Source organism: Scyliorhinus canicula, chromosome 2, assembly GCF_902713615.1.
Source record: "Scyliorhinus canicula chromosome 2, sScyCan1.1, whole genome shotgun sequence".
NCBI lineage: Eukaryota > Metazoa > Chordata > Chondrichthyes > Carcharhiniformes > Scyliorhinidae > Scyliorhinus > Scyliorhinus canicula.
In genome coordinates this window covers 132,638,287-132,658,365 of record NC_052147.1, presented here as the reverse complement: position 1 = coordinate 132,658,365, position 20,079 = coordinate 132,638,287, and the positions used below count along the sequence as shown (strand labels likewise).

Below are 20,079 nucleotides of genomic sequence, written 5' to 3'. Positions count from 1 at the left end.
GCTCCACCACTCACTAAGGTCATGATGAAACTGATCATGCCCTTAACTCCACTTTCTTGCCCACCCACATAACCCTTGTCTCAGCTGCCCATCAGAAATCTGTCTAACTCGGCCTTGAATATATTCAATCACCAAGACTCCACTGAGAATTCTAACACACCATCCTCTGAGAAAATAGAAAAGCAAAACATCAAAAGACCCTCATTGCTGTCTTAAATGGGGAGACCCCTCATTGTGAAACTGTGCCCCCGGTTCTTGGTAACCCCCAGCAGGGGAGGCATCCTTTCTACACTGTCAAACCCCCTCACAATCTTACACATTTGAAGAAGATCAGCTTGTGTGTGAGCAGCAACTGCTGAGTATGACTTTAAGACAGAGCCTGACTGACCAGGAAAGGACTTTCACCACATTAGGACATCTCAAAGTCCTTGACGATCAACAAGGCAGCCATTGATGTCTTAGAGTCAGAGAGTCATACAGCCCATAGTGTCTGCATTGGTCAAAAATAACGATTGTCTGTCCTCCAGTCCTCTGGCACCTCTCCTGCGGCCATAGAGGAATTGGACTATTTTGCCAGTGGCACTCCTATTTCCTCCCTTGCCTCACTCAATAGCCTGGGATACATTTCATCCGGCTCAGGAAATCCGTCTACTTTTAGGTTTGCCAGACCACTCATAACCTCCTCTCTGTCCATGTTAATCTCTTTAATTTAATCACAGTCCTTCTCCCTGATTTCTATACCCACACCATCCGCCTCATGACTCTTGGCCGTGTCAGCTACAACATCCTGATATATCCAAACATGATTTCCTTCCCACCTGCAGTCCCGACTTGCCCTGGCCCACCTAAAGATCTTGGGTGGGAATCTCCGTTGGCCGACGCCAAAATTGTGAAACGCGATTGGGCGGAGAATAGGTACCGACGCCAAAATCGCAGCAGGCGCCGATTTGACGCCAAATCACAATTCTTCGTCACCTCGGTAGCGGCGTCAATGCGGTCCAGAATGCACATACAGCAATCACTGTTTGTATGTCATTAGAGGGCCCAACCCGGTAATCTCCAGGGCCTCCGTGATTCTCTGCCTCCACTGGCCTGAGTTTGAGACTGAACGGTTCACTTGTGCTTTTAAAAATCGTGAAACCGACAGCCAGTAGATGGCAGGGGTGGGGGTATCGGGGGATGGGGTTAGGGGAGGGGGGGGTTGTTCTGCTGACTGGAGAGGGACTTGAAATAGGCACTGGAAAGGAGGTCGAGGGTGGAGGCAGCCAAAGGGCGGGCCAGGAATGGCGCGACGTACGGGTCAGGGGCCGGCCCGAGAAAGGCTATGGCTGACCGGCGGGGTGGGGGGGGTGGGATGTGCCCCCCGACCAGGCTGATCACCTGGAACGTCAAGGGACTGAATGGGCCGGTTAAGAGGGCGCGGGTGTTCGCGCACTTGCGGGCCCTGAGGGCGGACGTAATTATGTTGCAGGAGACACATCTGAAAGTGTCAGACCAGACCAGGCTAAGGAAGGGCTGGATTAGCCAGGTCTTCCACTCGGACTTGGACTCCAAGTCCAGAGGGGTGGCAATCATGATCAACAAGTGCGTGCAATTTGAGGCAGAGGGCATATTCGCAGACAGGGGGGCCAGATACCTGATGGTACGGGGCAGACTGGAGGGGAGCAGAGTGGTGCTGGTGAATATATATGCCCCGAACTGGGATGACGTGGACTTCATTAAAAGAGTGCTGGGGAAGATCCCGGACTTGGATTCTCGCAGGCTAATAATGGGAGGGGACTTTAACATGGTCCTTGACCCGAATTTGGATCGGTCGTGTCCCAGAACGGGTAGACTCTCAGCAATGGCAAGGGAGCTGAAAGGGTTTATGGAGCAAATGGGGGCAGTGGACCCCTGGAGAGAGGGACAGCCAACAGGAAGTGGCTACTTGTTTTACTCGCACGTCCATAAAGTATATTCCAGGATAGATTTCTTTGTAATAAGCAGGGACTGTATGGGGGAGGTAAAGAACACGGAATACTCAGCAATTACCATTTCAGACCATGCCCCGCATTGGGTGGACCTGCAGTTCGGGGGAGCGAGTTATCAACGCCCGCAATGGAGGCTAGATGTGGGACTGCTGTCGGAGGAGGGGATCTGCGAGAGGCTTCGGAAATGTATAAAAAATTACCTGCAGGTGAATGACACTGGGGAGGTCTCAGCGGCGACCGTGTGGGAGGCGCTAAAGGCAGTAGTGCGGGGAGAGCTGATTTCAATTGGGGCCCACAGAGCCAAGGCAGACCGGGCAGAGATGGATAGATTGGTCAGGGAAATGGGTCGGATAGATGAAGAGCACGCGGAGTCCCCGGGGGAGGTTTTACTCAGGGAGAGGCAGAGGCTACAGGCGGAACTGGGGGCACTATCCACGAGCAGGGCGGTGGAACAGCTTAGGAAGGCGAGGGGAGTGGTGTACGAGTATGGGGAAAAGGCTAGCAGACTGTTAGCGCAGCAACTCAGGAGGAGGGAGGCGGCCAGGGAAATAGGTAGAGTGAGGGACGAGGGGGGGCGCAAAGTGGAGGATCCGGCAGAATTGAAGAGGGTATTCCGGGACTTCTATCGTAAGCTGTATACTTCGGAGCCGCCGGAAGAACCGGAGGGGATGAAAAGGTTTCTGGACGGGTTAACATTCCCAACAGTTGGGGGGGGGGGGGGGGGGGGGGGGGCGAGTGGAAGAGCTGGGGGCCCCGATTAGAGTAGAGGAGGTATTGGGGGGGCCTAAAGGCCATGCAGTCGGGGAAGTCCCCGGGGCCGGATGGATACCCAGTAGAGTTTTATAGGAAGTTCTCTGAGCTGGTGGGCCCGGTCTTGGCAAGGGTTTTCAATGAGGCAAGGGACAGAGGGACCCTGCCGCCGACAATGTCACAAGCCACCATATCTCTGATATTGAAGCGGGGTAAAGACCCGGAGGTGTGCGGGTCCTACAGGCCAATTTCCCTGATTAATGTAGACGCCAAGCTCCTGGCAAAGGTACTGGCGGGTAGAATGGAGGACTGTGTACCGGAGGTGATTGGGGAGGATCAAATGGGGTTCGTGAAAGGTAGGCAGCTGGCGGCCAATCTGAGGAGATTGCTCAATGTGATAATGATGCCCCCGAAGGGTAGAGAGGTGGAGGTAGTGGTGGCAATGGACGCCGAGAAGGCCTTTGACCGGGTGGAGTGGGACTATCTATGGGAGGTGCTCGGACGGTTTGGGTTCCGGGAGGGATTGGTGGATTGGATCAAATTATTATATCAGGCCCCGAGGGCCAGCGTCAGGACCAACAGAGAAGTGTCGGAGTACTTTAGTTTGTACCGAGGGACCAGGCAGGGCTGCCCGCTCTCCCTGCTGCTGTTTGCGCTGGCCATAGAGCCGCTGGCGATTGCGCTGAGAGCCGCAGAGGGTTGGAAGGGGATGGTGAGGGGCGGGGTTGAACACAGGGTTTCTCTTTATGCAGACGACCTGCTCCTGTACGTGTCAGACCCAGTGGCCGGGATGGGAACTATACTGGGAATGCTGAGGGAGTTCGGCCAGTTCTCAGGATACAAATTAAATACGGTCAAGAGTGAAATGTTTGTGGTCCAGGCAAGGGGCCAGGAGAACAGATTGAGAGGGCTACCGTTTAGGCTAGTTGAGGAAAATTTCCGGTATTTGGGTATCCAGGTGGCACGAGACTGGGGCAGGCTGCATAAGTTAAATTTGGCCAGGGTGGTGGAGCAAATGAAGGGAGAGTTTCGGAGATGGGATGCACTCCCGCTGTCGCTGGCAGGCAGGGTGCAGACTGTAAAGATGACAATCCTCCCTCGATTTTTGTTTATTTTTCAGTGCCTCCCGATCTTTATCCCACAGTCCTTCTTCAAAAGAGTTAACGGGCTGATCATGAGCTTTGTCTGGGCGGGAAAGTCTCCGCGGGTGAAGAAGGCGACGTTGGAGAGGGAGGAACCGCAGCGAGGGAGGGCTGGCTTTGCCGAGTCTGGTCAATTATTACTGGGCGGCCAACATCGCTATGATAAGGAAGTGGATGGTGGGTACGGGGTCTATTTGGGAGCGGGTGGAGGCGGCTTCGTGCAGGGGCTCCAGTTTGGAAGCCCTGGTCACGGCTCCTCTACCGCTGCCGCCGGCCAAGTACACCACCAGCCCGGTAGTGGTGGCGACCCTGCGGATATGGGGCCAGTGGAGGAGGCATGTGGGGGAGATGGGGGCGTCTGTCTGGGCGCCAATCTGCGACAACCATCGGTTTGCCCCCGGCAGAATGGATGGGGGGTTCCGAGTATGGCGGCAAGCAGGGGCGGGAAGGGTGGGTGATATGTTCCTGGAAGGGAGCTTCGCGAGTTTGAGGAGCTTGGAGGAGAAATTTGGGGTGGTAAGGGGAAATGATTTTAGATACTTACAGTTGCGGGACTTTGTTCGTAGACAGGTCCCATCTTTCCCGCGCCTCCCGCCAATGGGGATCCTAGACAGAATAGTCTCTGGGAGGGACGAAGGGGAGGGTAGAGTCTCGGGTATTTATAAGGTGCTCATGAGGGAGGAAGGGTCCCAGACAGAGGAACTGAAACTTAAATGGGAGAAGGAGATAGGCGGGGAAATGGAGGATGGGCTGTGGGCAGAGGCCCTGAGTAGGGTAAACTTGACCGCGACATGTGCCAGGCTCGGGCTGATCCAATTTAAGGTCGTTCACCGGGCCCATATGACGGTGGCTCGGATGAGCAAATTTTTCGGGATAGAGGACAAATGCGTAGGTGCGCGGGAGGACCAGCGAACCATGTTCACATGTTCCGGGCATGCCCTGAGCTGAGGGGGTACTGGGAGGGATTTGCGGGGGTCATGTCCCAGGTGCTAAAAACAAGGATGGTGATGAGTCCAGGGGTGGCAATTTTTGGGGTTTCGGAAGACCCGGGCGTCCAGGGGGAGAAAGAGGCTGATGTTTTGGCCTTTGCTTCCCTGATAGCCCGGCGACGAATATTATTGGCGTGGAGGGACTCGAAGCCCCCGAAGACTGAGTGGTGGCTTGCGGACATGTCGAGTTTCCTGGGGATGGAAAAAATTAAGTTCGCCTTGAGGGGATCTGTGCAGGGGTTCACCCGGAGGTGGCAACCATTTATTGACTTCTTTGTGGGAGAGTGAGCGTCAGCAGGGGGGTGGGGGGAGGGGGGGGGGGGGGGGGGTAGAGTAGAGTAGGAGGGAAAATATGGCGGGTAGTACCGGTGGGAGGTGAGCGGGTTTGTGCAATATGTTACGATGGAAGTATTGAAAGTATGTGGATGTTTGCACATTTTTGCCTTTTTTGCTTCCTTTCTGATGATGTCTGTAACTGTTTATAAAGCCAAAAACTACCTCAATAAAATTGTTTATTAAAAAAAAACGTGAAACCGGCATCGTGGCTGATGAGGGAGAGGGAGAGGAGGGAGGACACAGAGAGGCAGGTCTGTGGGTTGCCGGACCGGACACTGTCCAGACTTGTTGGACTGGGGGGGGGCTGCCAGGCCCCGGGGAGGGGGGTTGATAGGGGAACGGTTGGGGTGACCCCCTATGGGACTGGGGCGGTGCCAAGGCATAGACTGCCATTGCTACGGCCTGCAAGGCAGCCATCTTGTTGCGCACACCACTGACCACACACCTTGGCTCCTGGTTCCACAGAGTGACACCGGGTGTATGGATGTACTCATCCCTCCGCCCCACCCTCCGCCATACCCGCCGGCAGAGCATCTAGCGGTCCACCCAAAGTCAACACCCACAGTAGTCCCTCCGGGGACACTGGCCAGGGGCCTTGGAACATACCACTGGCAAGCACAGTGCCAGCTGACAATCCCCCGAACATTAGGGACAGGCGCCAGGGCCAGAGACGAGGCCCCGAAAACTGAGGGCACACGACCGATACCTTCGGAAAGTCGGCCCATCCGGGACGGAGCAATTGGGGAGGGCCTCAGGTGACGTTCTGAGGCCATCCCAACAGCGTGCGGCGCACTCAGTGATTATGGTGTTTTTGAGTGGGCGGAGCATCGAAAAAGTGGCACCGCCCCTGATTTCAGCGTCAAAACAGATTCTCCAGTCAATCGTCGAACGCGATTTTGGCATCAGCAATCGGAGAATCCCGCCCTTAGTCTGAGAAATGGAGAATTCCACCCCTTTTCTTTGTCTTGGAACTTGTGAATCGCACAATCACCACCTGTGGCAGCTCCCCAGTTCTTGGCGTCTGCAGCAAGGACCTGTAGGTCCACTTCCAGGGCCTGGTTGAACACTCTCTCCTCCACCAACTTCATGAAGATCTTCACACCATAGCCCGTAACACTTTTCCTCGCAAGTCCTTTGGCAGGCCCACAATGTGAACGTTCTGCCACCAAGCCAAGATTCTCTTGGTCATCCACCCTCACACCCAGCACATTGCAAACATCTCCTAGGGTCGCCATCTCCGCCTCCAACAACACAATCCAGTCACTCTGGTCAGACAACACCCTTTCCACCTCTTGGATCATTGCTCCTTGCGCCTCCAGGCTTTTCTCCACCTGATCCAAGGTCCTGCAAAGAGGTGCTACTGCCTCCTCAATCGCACTCGACCAGTCCCCCTACATCTCCTTTCGTTGTTGCTGAAATTTCTCCTTAATAAAGCTAATCAATTGCTCCATCAGCAACCTAACCATCGACAACCACCCCTCCCCCTCCACCATCCACAATCTTCCCAGCTTGTGTTGCATCACGAGTCTCCTCCAACCCTTGGGCCAGGGCTCTCATTGACTTTAACTGGGTTTGATACCCCATAGACATTCCAATCCAGGGATGAACAATCACCCTCCACTCTTCTCACTCTTCATCCATCAAAATTTCCCATTAATTGGGTAGAAAGGGCCAAAACTTGCAACACTGCCACCAGAAGTCGGTTTCATTCGTTTTGATGTGCTTCAGACAGCTTCACAGACATTTTTACTGAAACCAGTTTTAAATTTATAAATTTGATAAGTTGAAGTCAAATTCTCAAAATTCACTGGTGAAATCTGAATTCATACATAAGCATACGTAATGAGGCTTAATTAAGAGATCATAAATCCATTAATCTTATTGAAACACCTAAACTCTACAGAAAACATTGCTTGATTGACAACTCTTGCTTTCTTATCTCTGCTGTCATTTTCACAATGGTTTTTACGCAGTATTAAGTGGTTTCAATGGCTTGCCATTTCTATTATTGATATTTTAAAGAGTTTGGATGATTGCCACTTCTATTGCCTTGTCATGAAATGAATTTTTATAAAAGTGGGAAACAATGAACGAATTACTATTTTTAAAAATCTTTTTTTCACACCCTAATATCACCATAGGTCTAATTGGTTGTATGCAGTGCATAACGAGTCATTGGGCATGGAAGTGCCATAATTTGGCATCAGTGGCATGGATTTGACATGGGGATTGTGTGGGGGCTTAGGGGGTGGAAGGGGTAAAGGGCCAGAGCAGCTAGTTGGGCCTTTTAAACAGCCCGCCTCAGGCTGTGGCTCCCTCCAACCTCTTCCGGGGTAGGCTGGCTTGGTTCCAACAACCCCCGGTAATGAAGACCACATCTTTGGGGGAATTTTCTCCTGAGGTGGGTGGGCCAAGTTGGGAATGTTCCCGTCTTGCTACCCCCCCTCAGAGATCAAAATGCAGCCTGTTCCCACCCTCCATAAACTCCAATACAGGGATCTGTATCCTATTTCACACTAAGTCTTCCTCACACATCGTCTGTGCTTGCTATCCTTCATCGGTTCCTGGTCCCTCAATATCTCCAATTTAAAATGTTCATTCTCGTGATTAAATCCCTTCATGGTTTAGCACTGCTGCATCACGCGCTAAGGACCTGGGTTCAATCCCAGCCCCAGGTCACTATCCGTGTGGAGTTTGCAGCTCCCTGTGCCTGTGTGGGTGACACCCCCACAATCCGAATTGGCCATGCTAAATTAGCCCTTAATTTAAAAAAAAAGAATCTCTTCATGGTCTCTTTCCGCCCTGTCTCAGCAACCTCCTCTCCTGCGTCCTTCAATGGTCCATCTCCAGCAGAGTTTCCAGTTGCCATAGCCCTACTTCCCAAACCCCTTCCCTAATCCCTCAGCCTACCTCTAGAAACAGCCTACCCTGTTTTCAACAGAGCATTCAGCCATCTCCACTCCCCCTCCCTCTACGGACGCAGAGCCCATTTCTTCTACTTACCTCACTGTGGGAGTGATGAAGGTGATCAAGCAGCTGCTATCATTGTTCTAACTTTACATAACTTGCGGAGGTTCTCTGCTGGTAGGTTGGGAATACTGCAGCACCGTCTCATTGTAGAGCACTAAATAGTGAGGGAAATCTGTTATATTACCATACGTGGTAATATGTTGTGATCTTTATCTTTATATCCAGAATGGTCCATTGTATTGTTTACAAAGAATCCACCAATCCAATTAATGAAACAAAACTAATTTATGATTAAAACTATTAAGTAAATGAAGTTCACACACTCTACTGAGCTACAGTTTAAGCAACATTGAATCTGTCAAGCAGTGCTCAATAAACTAAATAGTCACTAACTACACTATGATCTAACCTCGTGTTAACTCTGTAATCTCATCTTCTCCTAATGCTGTCACCATGCTATATCCTAATGCTACTCCCAGAATTCCCTCAGGGTCTGACTTAAATACAGAGAAGTGTTGGCGCCCTCTGGTGCTTGATTTACATTGATGTGGAGATGCTGACGTTGGACTGGGGTGAGCACAGTAAGAAGTCTTCTAACACCAGGTTAAAGTCCAACAGATTTGTTTCAAACACTAGCTTTCGGAGCACTAGTCCTGAGGAAGGAGCAGTTCTCCGAAAGCTAGTGTTTGAAACAAACATGTTGGACTTTAACCTGGTTAAAGTCTTACTTGATTTACATTGAGATGTAATAATTAACCCTTTACTAACTTGTCTATGTACATATCATCACAAGGTCCATACGCTCAACATCTCAACCTTCTCACAAAATAGTTGGCCTGATTTTAACTCTGTATATGTGAGTTGATTTTGAGCGAGTTAGAAACGGGCACTCATCCAGCTCCACACAGTGGGAAGAAAGCAATCACAGAAGCTGAAGAGAAATATACCCAGGGCCAGTGTAAAGACCGCTGCATGTTTATGACTTATTAATGACCTGGACTTGGGTATACAGGTTATAATTTCAAAATTTGTAGACCATACAAAACCTGGAAATAGTAGTGACAGACTTCAGGAGGACAGACTGGTAAATTGAGCAGGCACATGGCAAGTGGAATTTAACACAGATAAACGCGAAATTAATTTTGGTCAGGAAAATGAAAGGCAATAAATTGTGCAATTTGAAAGGGGTACAGCATCAGGGAGACCTGGGAATGGATGTACACAAATCTTTGATGGTGACCCTAGGCTTTATAAACAGAGGTTTACCTTAGGATGGAAGACAAGGCCTGAGGAGAAGGTGCAGAAGAGAATTACTAGAATGGGACCATGGATGTCGAGAGACAGACTAAAGAAGCTGAAATTGTTCTCTTCAGGGCAGAGAAGGTTAAGAGAAGGTTTAATAGATGGATTCAAAATCATGAAGGGTTTTGATGAGAGTAAATAATGAAACATTTTTCAGCGGCAAGAAAGATTTAGATCAATAAAAAAATGGGAAACAGCAACAGTCCCAACACCGATTCGGGGTGGCATGGTAGCACAATGGTGAGCACAGTTGCTTCACAGCTCCAGGGTCCCAGGTTCAATTCCGAGCTTGGGTCACTGTCAGTGCAGAGTCTGCACATCCTCCCCGTGTGTGCGTGGGTTTCCTCTGGGTGCTCCGGTTTCCTCCCACAGTCCAAATATGTGCAGGTTAGGTGGATTGGCCATGCTAAATTGTCTTTAATGTTCAAAAAAGATTAGATGGGGTTACTGGGTTATATGGATAGGGTGGAGGTGTGGGCTTCAGTGGGGTATCTTTCCAAGGGCCAATGCAGACTCGATGGACCTAATGGCCTCCTTCTGCACTGTAAAGTCTCTGATTCTATAATCCCTATGGGACACTACTAATGAGCAGCCTCAAATCCATCTAGAACTAGCTTTTACATGCTGAGTATCAGAGAGATTATCAGTTACATAAAGCAATCAGTAAAGGATAGGTCTAATTACGATCCCAAACCAGACCCCAATATTTGCTAGGATACCAGACAGAACCCCCAATACTTTTTTTTAAATTTGCAAAACGGTGAGGAAAGAATACTTCGCTCCAGGAGTGATTCAATGCAAAAATAGTGATATGGTATATCAAAACACACTGTATTAACAAAGACTATGAGCAGCTTGGTAGCACAGTGGTTAGCACAGTTGCTTCACAGCTCCAGGGTCCCAGGTTCGATTCCCGGCTTGGGTCACTGTCTGTGTGGAGTCTGCATGTTCTCCCTGTGTGCGTGGGTTTCCTCCAGGTGCTCCGGTTTCCTCCCACAGTCCAACGATGGGCAGGTTAGGTGATTTGGCCACGATAAATTACCCTTAGCGTCCAAAACGTTTGGGTGGGGTTATGGGGATAGGGTGGATGTGTGGGCTTGGGTAGGGTGTCCTTTCCAAGGGCCGGTGCAGACTCAATGGGCCGAATGGCCTCCTTCTGCACTATAAATTCTATGATTCTATGACTACCTTAAAATCACATAAATATAACGTATAATTACCAGTTAAACAATGATTAACAATAAAAAGAACCTACTTTTGACTAAAACCTTATTTATCTCCAATCAAGTAAAACCCATCACAGGTTAAAAATCACTTTTAAATACAGTTAGCAAACACACTTTCCAAACTCTGGGTAAATAGCTCTTTTAAAAGACTGCTTGAAGAGAGAGATCCTGTCAGGAACAGCCTTCAGATTCAAGTCTGTATCAGATTACTCTTTAACCTGACAGTGAATTACAGAAGCAGCGGCTAAGCTCTTAGCCAAAAACTAAAACTCAAAACTGACTGTCTCTAGTTATCTACTTCCCAGGGATCATAACAAAAACCCATTCAGCCTCTCTTTGTAAACATACCACAGGTTGGAAAATATAAGTAAAAAAAAAAGGATTATCTCACTTTTACAACAGCTTAATTGGACCTTCTGCAATCAATGTCTGTCTTACTTTTAAACCAGGATTGATATTACTGCAGTACATACATACACACCCTAACCCAGACTATTAAAATGTTATTGCAACAGATACATATAATACAACACCTGCAAATTTCTTACATTCATCACAGTCTATAAAGCAAGAGACCGATACAGAAAAGCTTGCACCCCCCCCCCCCCCCCCCCCGAGACCCTCTGTTTTTCCTTCAATCAGCAACAATGCTGAAATGCTGGCAAAGATCTAGGTTGAGCGAAATAGCTCTTTGACTAGATGTTGAATGGGGGCAGACTCCAGGGCTAAAGATGCTGAAGTTTTATTGTATTCTGCATCATTTTAACAACTTTTAGATTTCACAATTAATACACTTGTACACTTACAGTCAGGAAAACCAAAAAGGGACAGTTAGGTTTTTGAACAAAGCAATATTTCAAAAAAGTAAACCGAATAGTCAGTGCCCAAAGTCTGACCCTCAGGTCCCAGTTCATACAGAGACGATGCCTCACAGAAGTCCTCACCCTTTCATAGAGATACTGGACCCCACCCTACTCCCCACCCTTTCACAGTCACTGAGCTTCCTCAAACTCTCCAGCCATTCATCGAGACACTATCCTATATGCCGGGACTGCAGTGGTTCAAGAAGGCAATTCACCACCACAATCTCAAGGTCAATTAAGGATGGGTAATAAATCCTGGCCTAGCCAGTGATGGCCACATCCCATGAAATATTTGTTTAAAATTCTGCAGCCCATGTGGTGTAGGTACACCCAGAGTTCTGTTAAAAAGGGGGTTCAAGGAATTTCACCCAGCGACAGTGAAGGAACGGCAATATATTTCCAAGTCAGGATGATGAGTGACTTGATGGGGAACCTATAGGGGGTGGGGTTCCCAGGTACCTGCTAGTCCTTCTAGATGGTAGTGGTCGCTGGTTTGGAAGATGCTGTCAAAGGCGCCTTGGTGAGTTGCTGCATGCATCTTGGAGATGGTACACACTGCTGCCACTGAGCACTGATGGTGGAGGAAGTGAAAGGTTAAGGTGGCAGATGAGATGCCAATCAAGAGGGCTGCTTTGTCCTGGATGGTGTTGAGCTTCTTCAGTGTTGTTGGAGCTGCACTCATCCAGGCAAATGGAGAGTATTCCCTCACACTCCTGACCTATGCCTTGTAGATTGTGGACAGGCTTTAGGGAGTCAGGAGGTGAATTGCTTGCTGCAGAATTCCCAGTCACTTGTAGCCACAATATTTATATGGCTGGTCCAGTTCAATTTTTGGTCAATGGTGACCCTCAGAATGTTGAAAGTGGAGGGGATTCAGCGATGGGAATATAATTGAATGTCATGGGGAGGTAGTTAGTTTTTGCCAATTAGAGTAACTGCCCTTAACCCTACTGTGTCACTCGGCAATTTCTTAACCGGGGCGAAATTCTCCCAAAGGGAGACAAAGTGCCGACGCCGGAGTGAAACCCGGAGTGTTTCACTCTGGCGTCGGAGGCTGCTCCTCGCCCCCTATTCTCCCCCCCCCCTCCCGGAGGGGCTAGGAGCGGTGGCGCGTCAATCTCGCGCGCCAGGCCTTGCCGCTTGCGTCAAAGCGGCGCGGCCTGTATGACGCAGCCGGTGGCGCCTAAATGACGGCAACCGCGCATCCCCTCCGCTGCCCCGCAAGACATGGCAGCTTGATCTTGCGGGGCGGCGGAGGGAAAAGAGTGTGTCTTTCAGAGACGCCGGCCCGACGATCGGTGGGCACCGATCGCGGGGCAGACCCCTCCTGGGCACGCCCCTGGTGCTCGATCCTCCCTCCACCCCCCCCCCACAGGCCCCACACGCAGCGGTCGCGCGATGTTCACACCGGCAGCGACCAGGTGTGGTTGGCGCTGGCGTGAACCGGTCGGATTCGGCAGGCCACTCGGCCCATGCGGGCCGGAGAATCACCGCTCGACCAGAGTGGCGATTTTCCGAGCGGCCTGTCGCAAAACGCGGCACGCCGTTTTGGGGGGGGGGGTGGGAGAATCATGTGGGGGTGCCAGGGCGGCGTGGAGTGATTCGCCCGGCCCTCCCGCGATTCTCCCACCCGGCGTGGGGGTCGGAGAATCGCGTCCCCGCTCAATGAATTGCTTTCAATTACATGAGATTCACGTTTAGCCAACAGCTTATTTTGCATTCTTAATGTTCAGGCTGGTCAGGCATGACCCTGCCCTAACAAATCCAAGCTTGCTCTCTCTGATCAACTGAACATTTCCATTTTAATTATGAACTCTACTAATCTCCCAATGGTGTTCGGCTAACTCTTCTATAATTCCCTATTTTCCATCTATCACTTCCTTAAAAATCAGAGTAACAGACACGGTTTTCCAGTCCAATGGAAAACTTCCCAAATCAAGAAACCTTCAGAACATTATAGTCAATATCTGCAGAATTCTCTTTTCATCTTTAAATCCATGGAATAAAAACCCCTAGATCCCGGGGATTTATCAGTCCATAGTGTCAATGTTTCCTTTATCACTGTTATCTTGCTTCATTTTAATTTTGTCAATGAAGCAACATTAGTTTCCTTTGGATATCCAACACGCTAACCCCTTCCATGGCAAGTACGGACAGGACGGTGCTAACCTTACTATTTCTGGAAGGGTTTAGATTGATGTTGACCTTTCACATTTCAGTTCGTCATGGCCACTCATTTTATTTAATTTATGGAAATTGTCCCATTGGAGACTTCTGTATCACAATAAATTCTGTTCTTGAACACATCTTCTGTCCTTTGTGAATTAACAAATTTCTCAGTGTATCCATATAAAACACCACACACTGTACCCCATCCAACACCCCACCCTCACACACACTGTACCCCATCCAACACCCCACCCTCACACACACTGTACCCCATCCAACACCCCACCCTCACACACACTGTACCCCATCCAACACCCCACCCTCACACACACTGTACCCCATCCAACTCCCCACCCTCACACACACTGTACCCCATCCAACACCCCACCCTCACACACACTGTACCCCATCCAACTCCCCACCCTCACACACACTGTACCCCATCCAACACCCCACCCTCACACACACTGTACCCCATCCAACACCCCACCCTCACACACACTGTACCCCATCCAACACCCCACCCTCACACACACTGAACCCCATCCAACACCCCACCCTCACACACACTGTACCCCATCCAACACCCCACCCTCACACACACTGTACCCCATCCAACTCCCCACCCTCACACACACTGTACCCCATCCAACTCCCCACCCTCACACACACACTGTACCCCATCCAACTCCCCACCCTCACACACACTGTACCCCATCCAACTCCCCACCCTCACACACACACTGTACCCCATCCAACTCCCCACCCTCACACACACTCACGGACACTGTACCCCATCCAACTCCCCACCCTCACACACACTGTACCCCATCCAACACCCCACCCTCACACACACTGTACCCCATCCAACACCCCACCCTCACACACACTGTACCCCATCCAACACCCCACCCTCACACACACTGTACCCATCCAACTCCCCACCCTCACACACACTGTACCCCATCCAACACCCCACCCTCACACACACTGTACCCCACCCTCACACACACTGTACCCCATCCAACACCCCACCCTCACACACACTGTACCCCATCCAACTCCCCACCCTCACACACACTGTACCCCATCCAACTCCCCACCCTCACACACACACTGTACCCCATCCAACTCCCCACCCTCACACACACTCACGCACACTGTACCCCATCCAACTCCCCACCCTCACACACACTGTACCCCATCCAACACCCCACCCTCACACACACTGTACCCCATCTAACACCCCACCCTCACACACACTGTACCCCATCTAACAACCCACCCTCACACACACTGTACCCCATCCAACTCCCCACCCTCACACACACTGTACGCCATCCAACTCCCCACCCTCACACACACTGTACGCCATCCAACTCCCCACCCTCACACACACTGTACCCCATCCAACTCCCCACCCTCACACACACTGAACCCCATCCAACTCCCCACCCTCACACACACTGAACCCCATCCAACTCCCCACCCTCACACACACTGAACCCCATCCAACACCCCACCCTCACACACACTCACACACACTGTACCCCATCCAACTCCCCACCCTCACACACATCAATCCCAATTCTCTGGAGGAACCCTGGAATCCTGTGGATTATTCTGCAATGTCTTGTCTTCCAGGTCAGGAATCCAGTGATGCCCATTTGCTGACTGTGATTTTTATCGTTCTTGCGATCCTGCTGTTCCTATACAGCGTCTCTGTGACGGTGATGTGCTGCAGACACCAGGTATGGTACTGAGGAATTCAGATATTTGCTGGATCAAGTGTTCGCCAATGACCAGGACTGACGTCTCCGGCCGTTGTGATTCACATTTCCCTTTGGCAGCGCTCCCCCACCAGTGGGTGAAGTTGTGGTGTGGCGTGGCCTCAATGGGAAATCCCATTGTCAAGCTGTTGGAGGATAGACTCCCGCTGCCAGCGAATGGTGAGCCGCCGAGAAACACGTTGCTGGGCAACCGGAAAATCCCACCCCAGATTGATCAGTAGCCACTCCGGCCTCTGCTCACCAGTATTTATACCCGTCTGTCACATACCCTCAACACTAATGCCCCAGTGTATCCAATACAATTATTGCCTTTCTGAACACTATAAAGTGAGGTCACATTCAGTTGAATTCAATTCCTCAGGGCTCTGAGGACCTCTGTGATGTTTAAAGATATTTAAAATATAAATCTACTGTAGACCCCTGGAGTCTCATATCCTCCTGGAGCTAAATCTTTCCTTCATTGTGTATCTTCGTTGCTCATCCTTTCTTCTGTTGCATAGCCCTTTAATATGTTTTGGTATTATATCATTTACTACGGAACTGTCCAGATGTTCAGGAAGTTAGATTGAGCTCATACGTTGTTAACCATTGCCTCTTTCCCTACGACTCCCTCTTTCCCCACGACTCCCTCTTTCCCTACGACTCCCTCTTTCTATATGACACCCTCTTTCCCTATTACTCCCTCTTTCCCTACTACTCCCTCTTTCCCTACGACTCCCTCTTTCCCTACTACTTCCTCTTTCCCTATGACTCCCTCTTTCCCTACGACTCCCGCTTTTCCTACTACTCCCTCTTTCCCTATGACTCCCTCTTTCCCTACGACTCCCTCTTTCCCTACTACTCCCTCTTTCCCTATGACTCCCTCTTTCCCTACGACTCCCTCTTTGGCTACCAATTGACAGATTTATTATCATTCTAGTATAAATGAAAAGCAATGCATAGACTTGTTTGGGACTGCTTGCCTTTCCTACCTGCCTAAGACCATCAAGGGAGAAGTTTTCCACGTCGTGCACTGGGAGTTATCCCTGTTTTTGAAGCCCATTCCCATTAAATTGCTGACCAGTCAGTTTCTTTTCCCCATCTCCATAGGAACTGACTTTCGAAATATGTCCAGTTTCTCAGACATTGCCGCTCGCCCCCTCCCCCACTCTCACTGCTGTGGGTTAAATTCCCAGCTTTCCCCTTTCTTTCCTTCGGCAAGCCTTGCTCTCCCCTCCTTCCAGATCATTTCCCATCGCAGCTGCACCTCCCTGTTTGAACGTCTCCAATTAGGTTACAATCCCTCCCACAACACCACAATTAGCTGAAGCTAATCACAATTAATGGTCTCTGTGGCTGAGCCAATGTCATCTTACCCTCAGCACCCTGAATGCAGTCTTTGGCACAGTCCTCCCCCTCCACATCCTCCCCCTCTACTCCACACACCCTCCACTCCACATCCTCCCCCTCTACTCCACACACCCTCCACTCCACATCCTCCCCCTCCACACACACACCGCTCCACACACACCCTCTCCACTCCACAGCCCTCCCTCCTCCATATCTTCCCCTCCACGCCTCCCCTCCACTCCACACACCTTCCACCTCCCCGCAGCCCTCCTCCACACAGCCCTCCTCCACTCCGCCCCCTCCCAAAAACCACCCCCCTACCACAACCACCCCCTCCACAATGCCCCCCTCCACAGCCATCCCTTCATACTGCCCCCTCCTCCGCACCCATCCCCTCCACAACACCCCCCTCCTCCACACTGCCCCCTCCGCACCCATCCCCTCCACAACACCCCCCTCCTCCAGACTGCCCCCTCCTCTGCACCCATCCTCTCCGCCCCTCCTCCATACTTCCACCCTCCTCCACACCCATTCCCTCCACATTGCCCCCCTCCTTCACAACCAACCGCTCCACACCGCCCCCCTCTTCCACACTGATCCAGCTCCTCCACACCGCTCTTTTAATAAGGACATAGACTCAGTTACGGACTCACCGGTGGAACTCTCCATCAGATTAAACCAATATCTCTGAACGATTATCGACGGGGTTGGGTTGAGGTGCTGCGCCACGGATCTCACGAGCTGGTCGAATGTTTGCATATCTGGCATTGCCAGGTACATGAGACTCCGGACCACCCTGGGCGTATGCGATCTATAGGCCGTCAGCAGTATGACCGTCTAGTGCTTGTTCTCCCTGATATTGTTGGTCCGGAAGAAATAACGCATTCGTTCAGACTATTGGTCCCAGTCTTCAACACTGGCATCAAATGTACCTAACCCCCCAAACAGAGGCATGGCGAATCACAGAAATCCAAACCTGGGTCCAGAAAATCAGGGGGTGACCCAGCTGAGTAGGTCACAGCGTTGACAGCAAACCAGTTTATTCCTCATCGCCAGTTTAATAAGTGCATAGGGAGTCCACACCGAGTAAAAAATAAGAAGAAAGCTTTATAGGGGCAGCGCGGTATGCAGTGGTTAGCGCTGCTGCCTCAAGGTGTCGAAGACCCAGGTTCCATGTCGGCATCGAGTGACTGTCCGTGTGGAGTTTGCACATTCTCCCCGTGTACTGTTTGGATCTCACCCCCACAAGCCAAAGATGTGCAGGGTAGGTGGATTGGGCACACTAAAATTTCCCCTTAATTGGGAAAAAAAGAATTGGGTGCTCTAAATTTATAAAAAAACACAAAGTTTTATTTATATACAATAAGTATACCATTCCTGGTACCCCGAGGGGGTTCCTGCTTGGTCGGTGTCTTACTGGCCGATCTTATATATTCAGTGGGTAATTGAGATACCCCACCCTTAGCGGGGGAGCTTGTACTCCGCAAGGAGCATGGCGAACATGAACATTCCCAGCCTATAGCACCAGTGTGGGATATTACATTCCTCCTCTGCATCGCCCTCCCCCTCCGCACGCCCTCCTCCTCCTCCTCCACCCTCCTCCTCCGCTCCGCACCCCCCTCTCCCACGCCCCCCTTCATTCCTCTCTTTGTCATCCAGCTGAATTGGATTGCTCGTGCCTGGATCCATTCCTTTCTAGACAGAGCCAGTGAATTAGCTACAATGGTTTATTGTCCCATTGGGTCCTCTAAATTTATTTTAAAAGATGAAATCCTCCGTGTTTTCATTACCTCAAGATGTGACTACTCTATTGCTGCCCATATCCTACCCCACACCGAGGGCAGAAGTTAATGCCCACCCTCAACCCTCGGTAACGGATTTGGAGACAAGTTAGGATGCAACCTGCAGCAGGCAAGGCCGCACAAAGAGCCCAAAAACCAAACCCTTTATCTTCCGGAGTTTGTGGGGCAGGGGTTGGGGGAGATGTGTCCTTCAGTCAAAGGTGTTCAGTGCCTGAACAAAGGTCCCAACCTCAGGCTCCAGGAAGGGTGTGGGTAGTGCCCACTGAATGTCACCCATGTTCTTACCTCTGACAACCCCCCCCCCCCCCCCCCCCCCCCCCCCCCACCACCTTGTCAATCAAGAATCTATCTAACTCAGTGTAAAAAATATTCAACTACCGACCTCCGCTGCTCTGGGGAAGAGCATTCCACAGACTAACAATCCCCCGAGAGGAAAGATCTCTTCTCATCTCCATCTTAAATGGTGGGAGGCTCCTTATTTTTAAACTGTGTCCCTGAATTCTTGTCTCTCCCACGTGGGGAAACATCCTTTCAGTGTCCACCCTGACAAGTCCCCTCAGGATTTTGTTTCTTTTATTTTTCTTTTTTAGTAAATTTAGAGTACCCAATTATTTGTTCCAATTAAGGGACAATTCAGCGTGGCCCATCCACCTAGCCTGCACATCTTTGGGTTGTGGAGGCGAAAACCACGCAGACACGGGGAGAATATGCAAACTCCACACGGACAGTGACCCAGAGCCGGGATCGAACCCGGGTCCTCAGCACCGTAGGCAGCAATGCTAACCACTGCACCACCGTGCCGCCCCTGGATTTCATATATTTCAATAAGATCACTCCTCATTCTTCTGAGCCAATGGGTAGAAGCCCAGCCTGTCTAACCTTTCCTCATATCGAGTGGACCTTCTCTGAACTGAGTCTAATGTAATCATATCTTCTCTTCGGAGAACAAAACTGTACACAGTACTCCAGATGTAGCCTCACCAACAACTGTACAAATCCCTCTCAATCTCATTATCACCTCTAACTTTTATCATAAAGTCTCTGTTTTATTGATCCTGCTTGAAAACCGTAGAGTAACAAATTGGACTTCCCTCTCCAAAAATAAAACAAGGAATTACAGACCAAGTAGTCTTAACTGAATTATCAATGGACTACCTTCCACCATTCTTCACACAGCGAATGCTCCATATCAACAAGACGGTATGGTGGACCACCCCAGTAAAAGACTCACATTTTGAATATGATCAGGGAACACTTCTGGTTTCCTGTCCAATATTTCTCCCCCCAAACAGCACCATCACAAACAGAATAACTGGTCTCTTATTTAAGTTTTTTTTCCCAGACAATTTTATTGAGGTATTTTTGGCATTGTAAACAGTAACAATATACATTAGTGTGCAGATACCAATTACAAAAACATAGTGCAAATAACAGTACCACT

General features: G+C 50.3%; 1 protein-coding gene across 1 annotated transcript in view; it reads left to right on the top strand.

The window, feature by feature from the left end:
- The window catches only part of LOC119962407 (cytotoxic T-lymphocyte protein 4-like), a 71,387-nt gene that overhangs the window by 48,577 nt on the left and 2,731 nt on the right, over positions 1–20,079 (top strand). Inside the window, exon 3 of the mRNA XM_038790366.1 lies at positions 15,362–15,468. Coding sequence (XP_038646294.1) covers positions 15,362–15,468 — 107 coding nt within the window. The remainder of the gene's footprint in view (positions 1–15,361; positions 15,469–20,079) is intronic.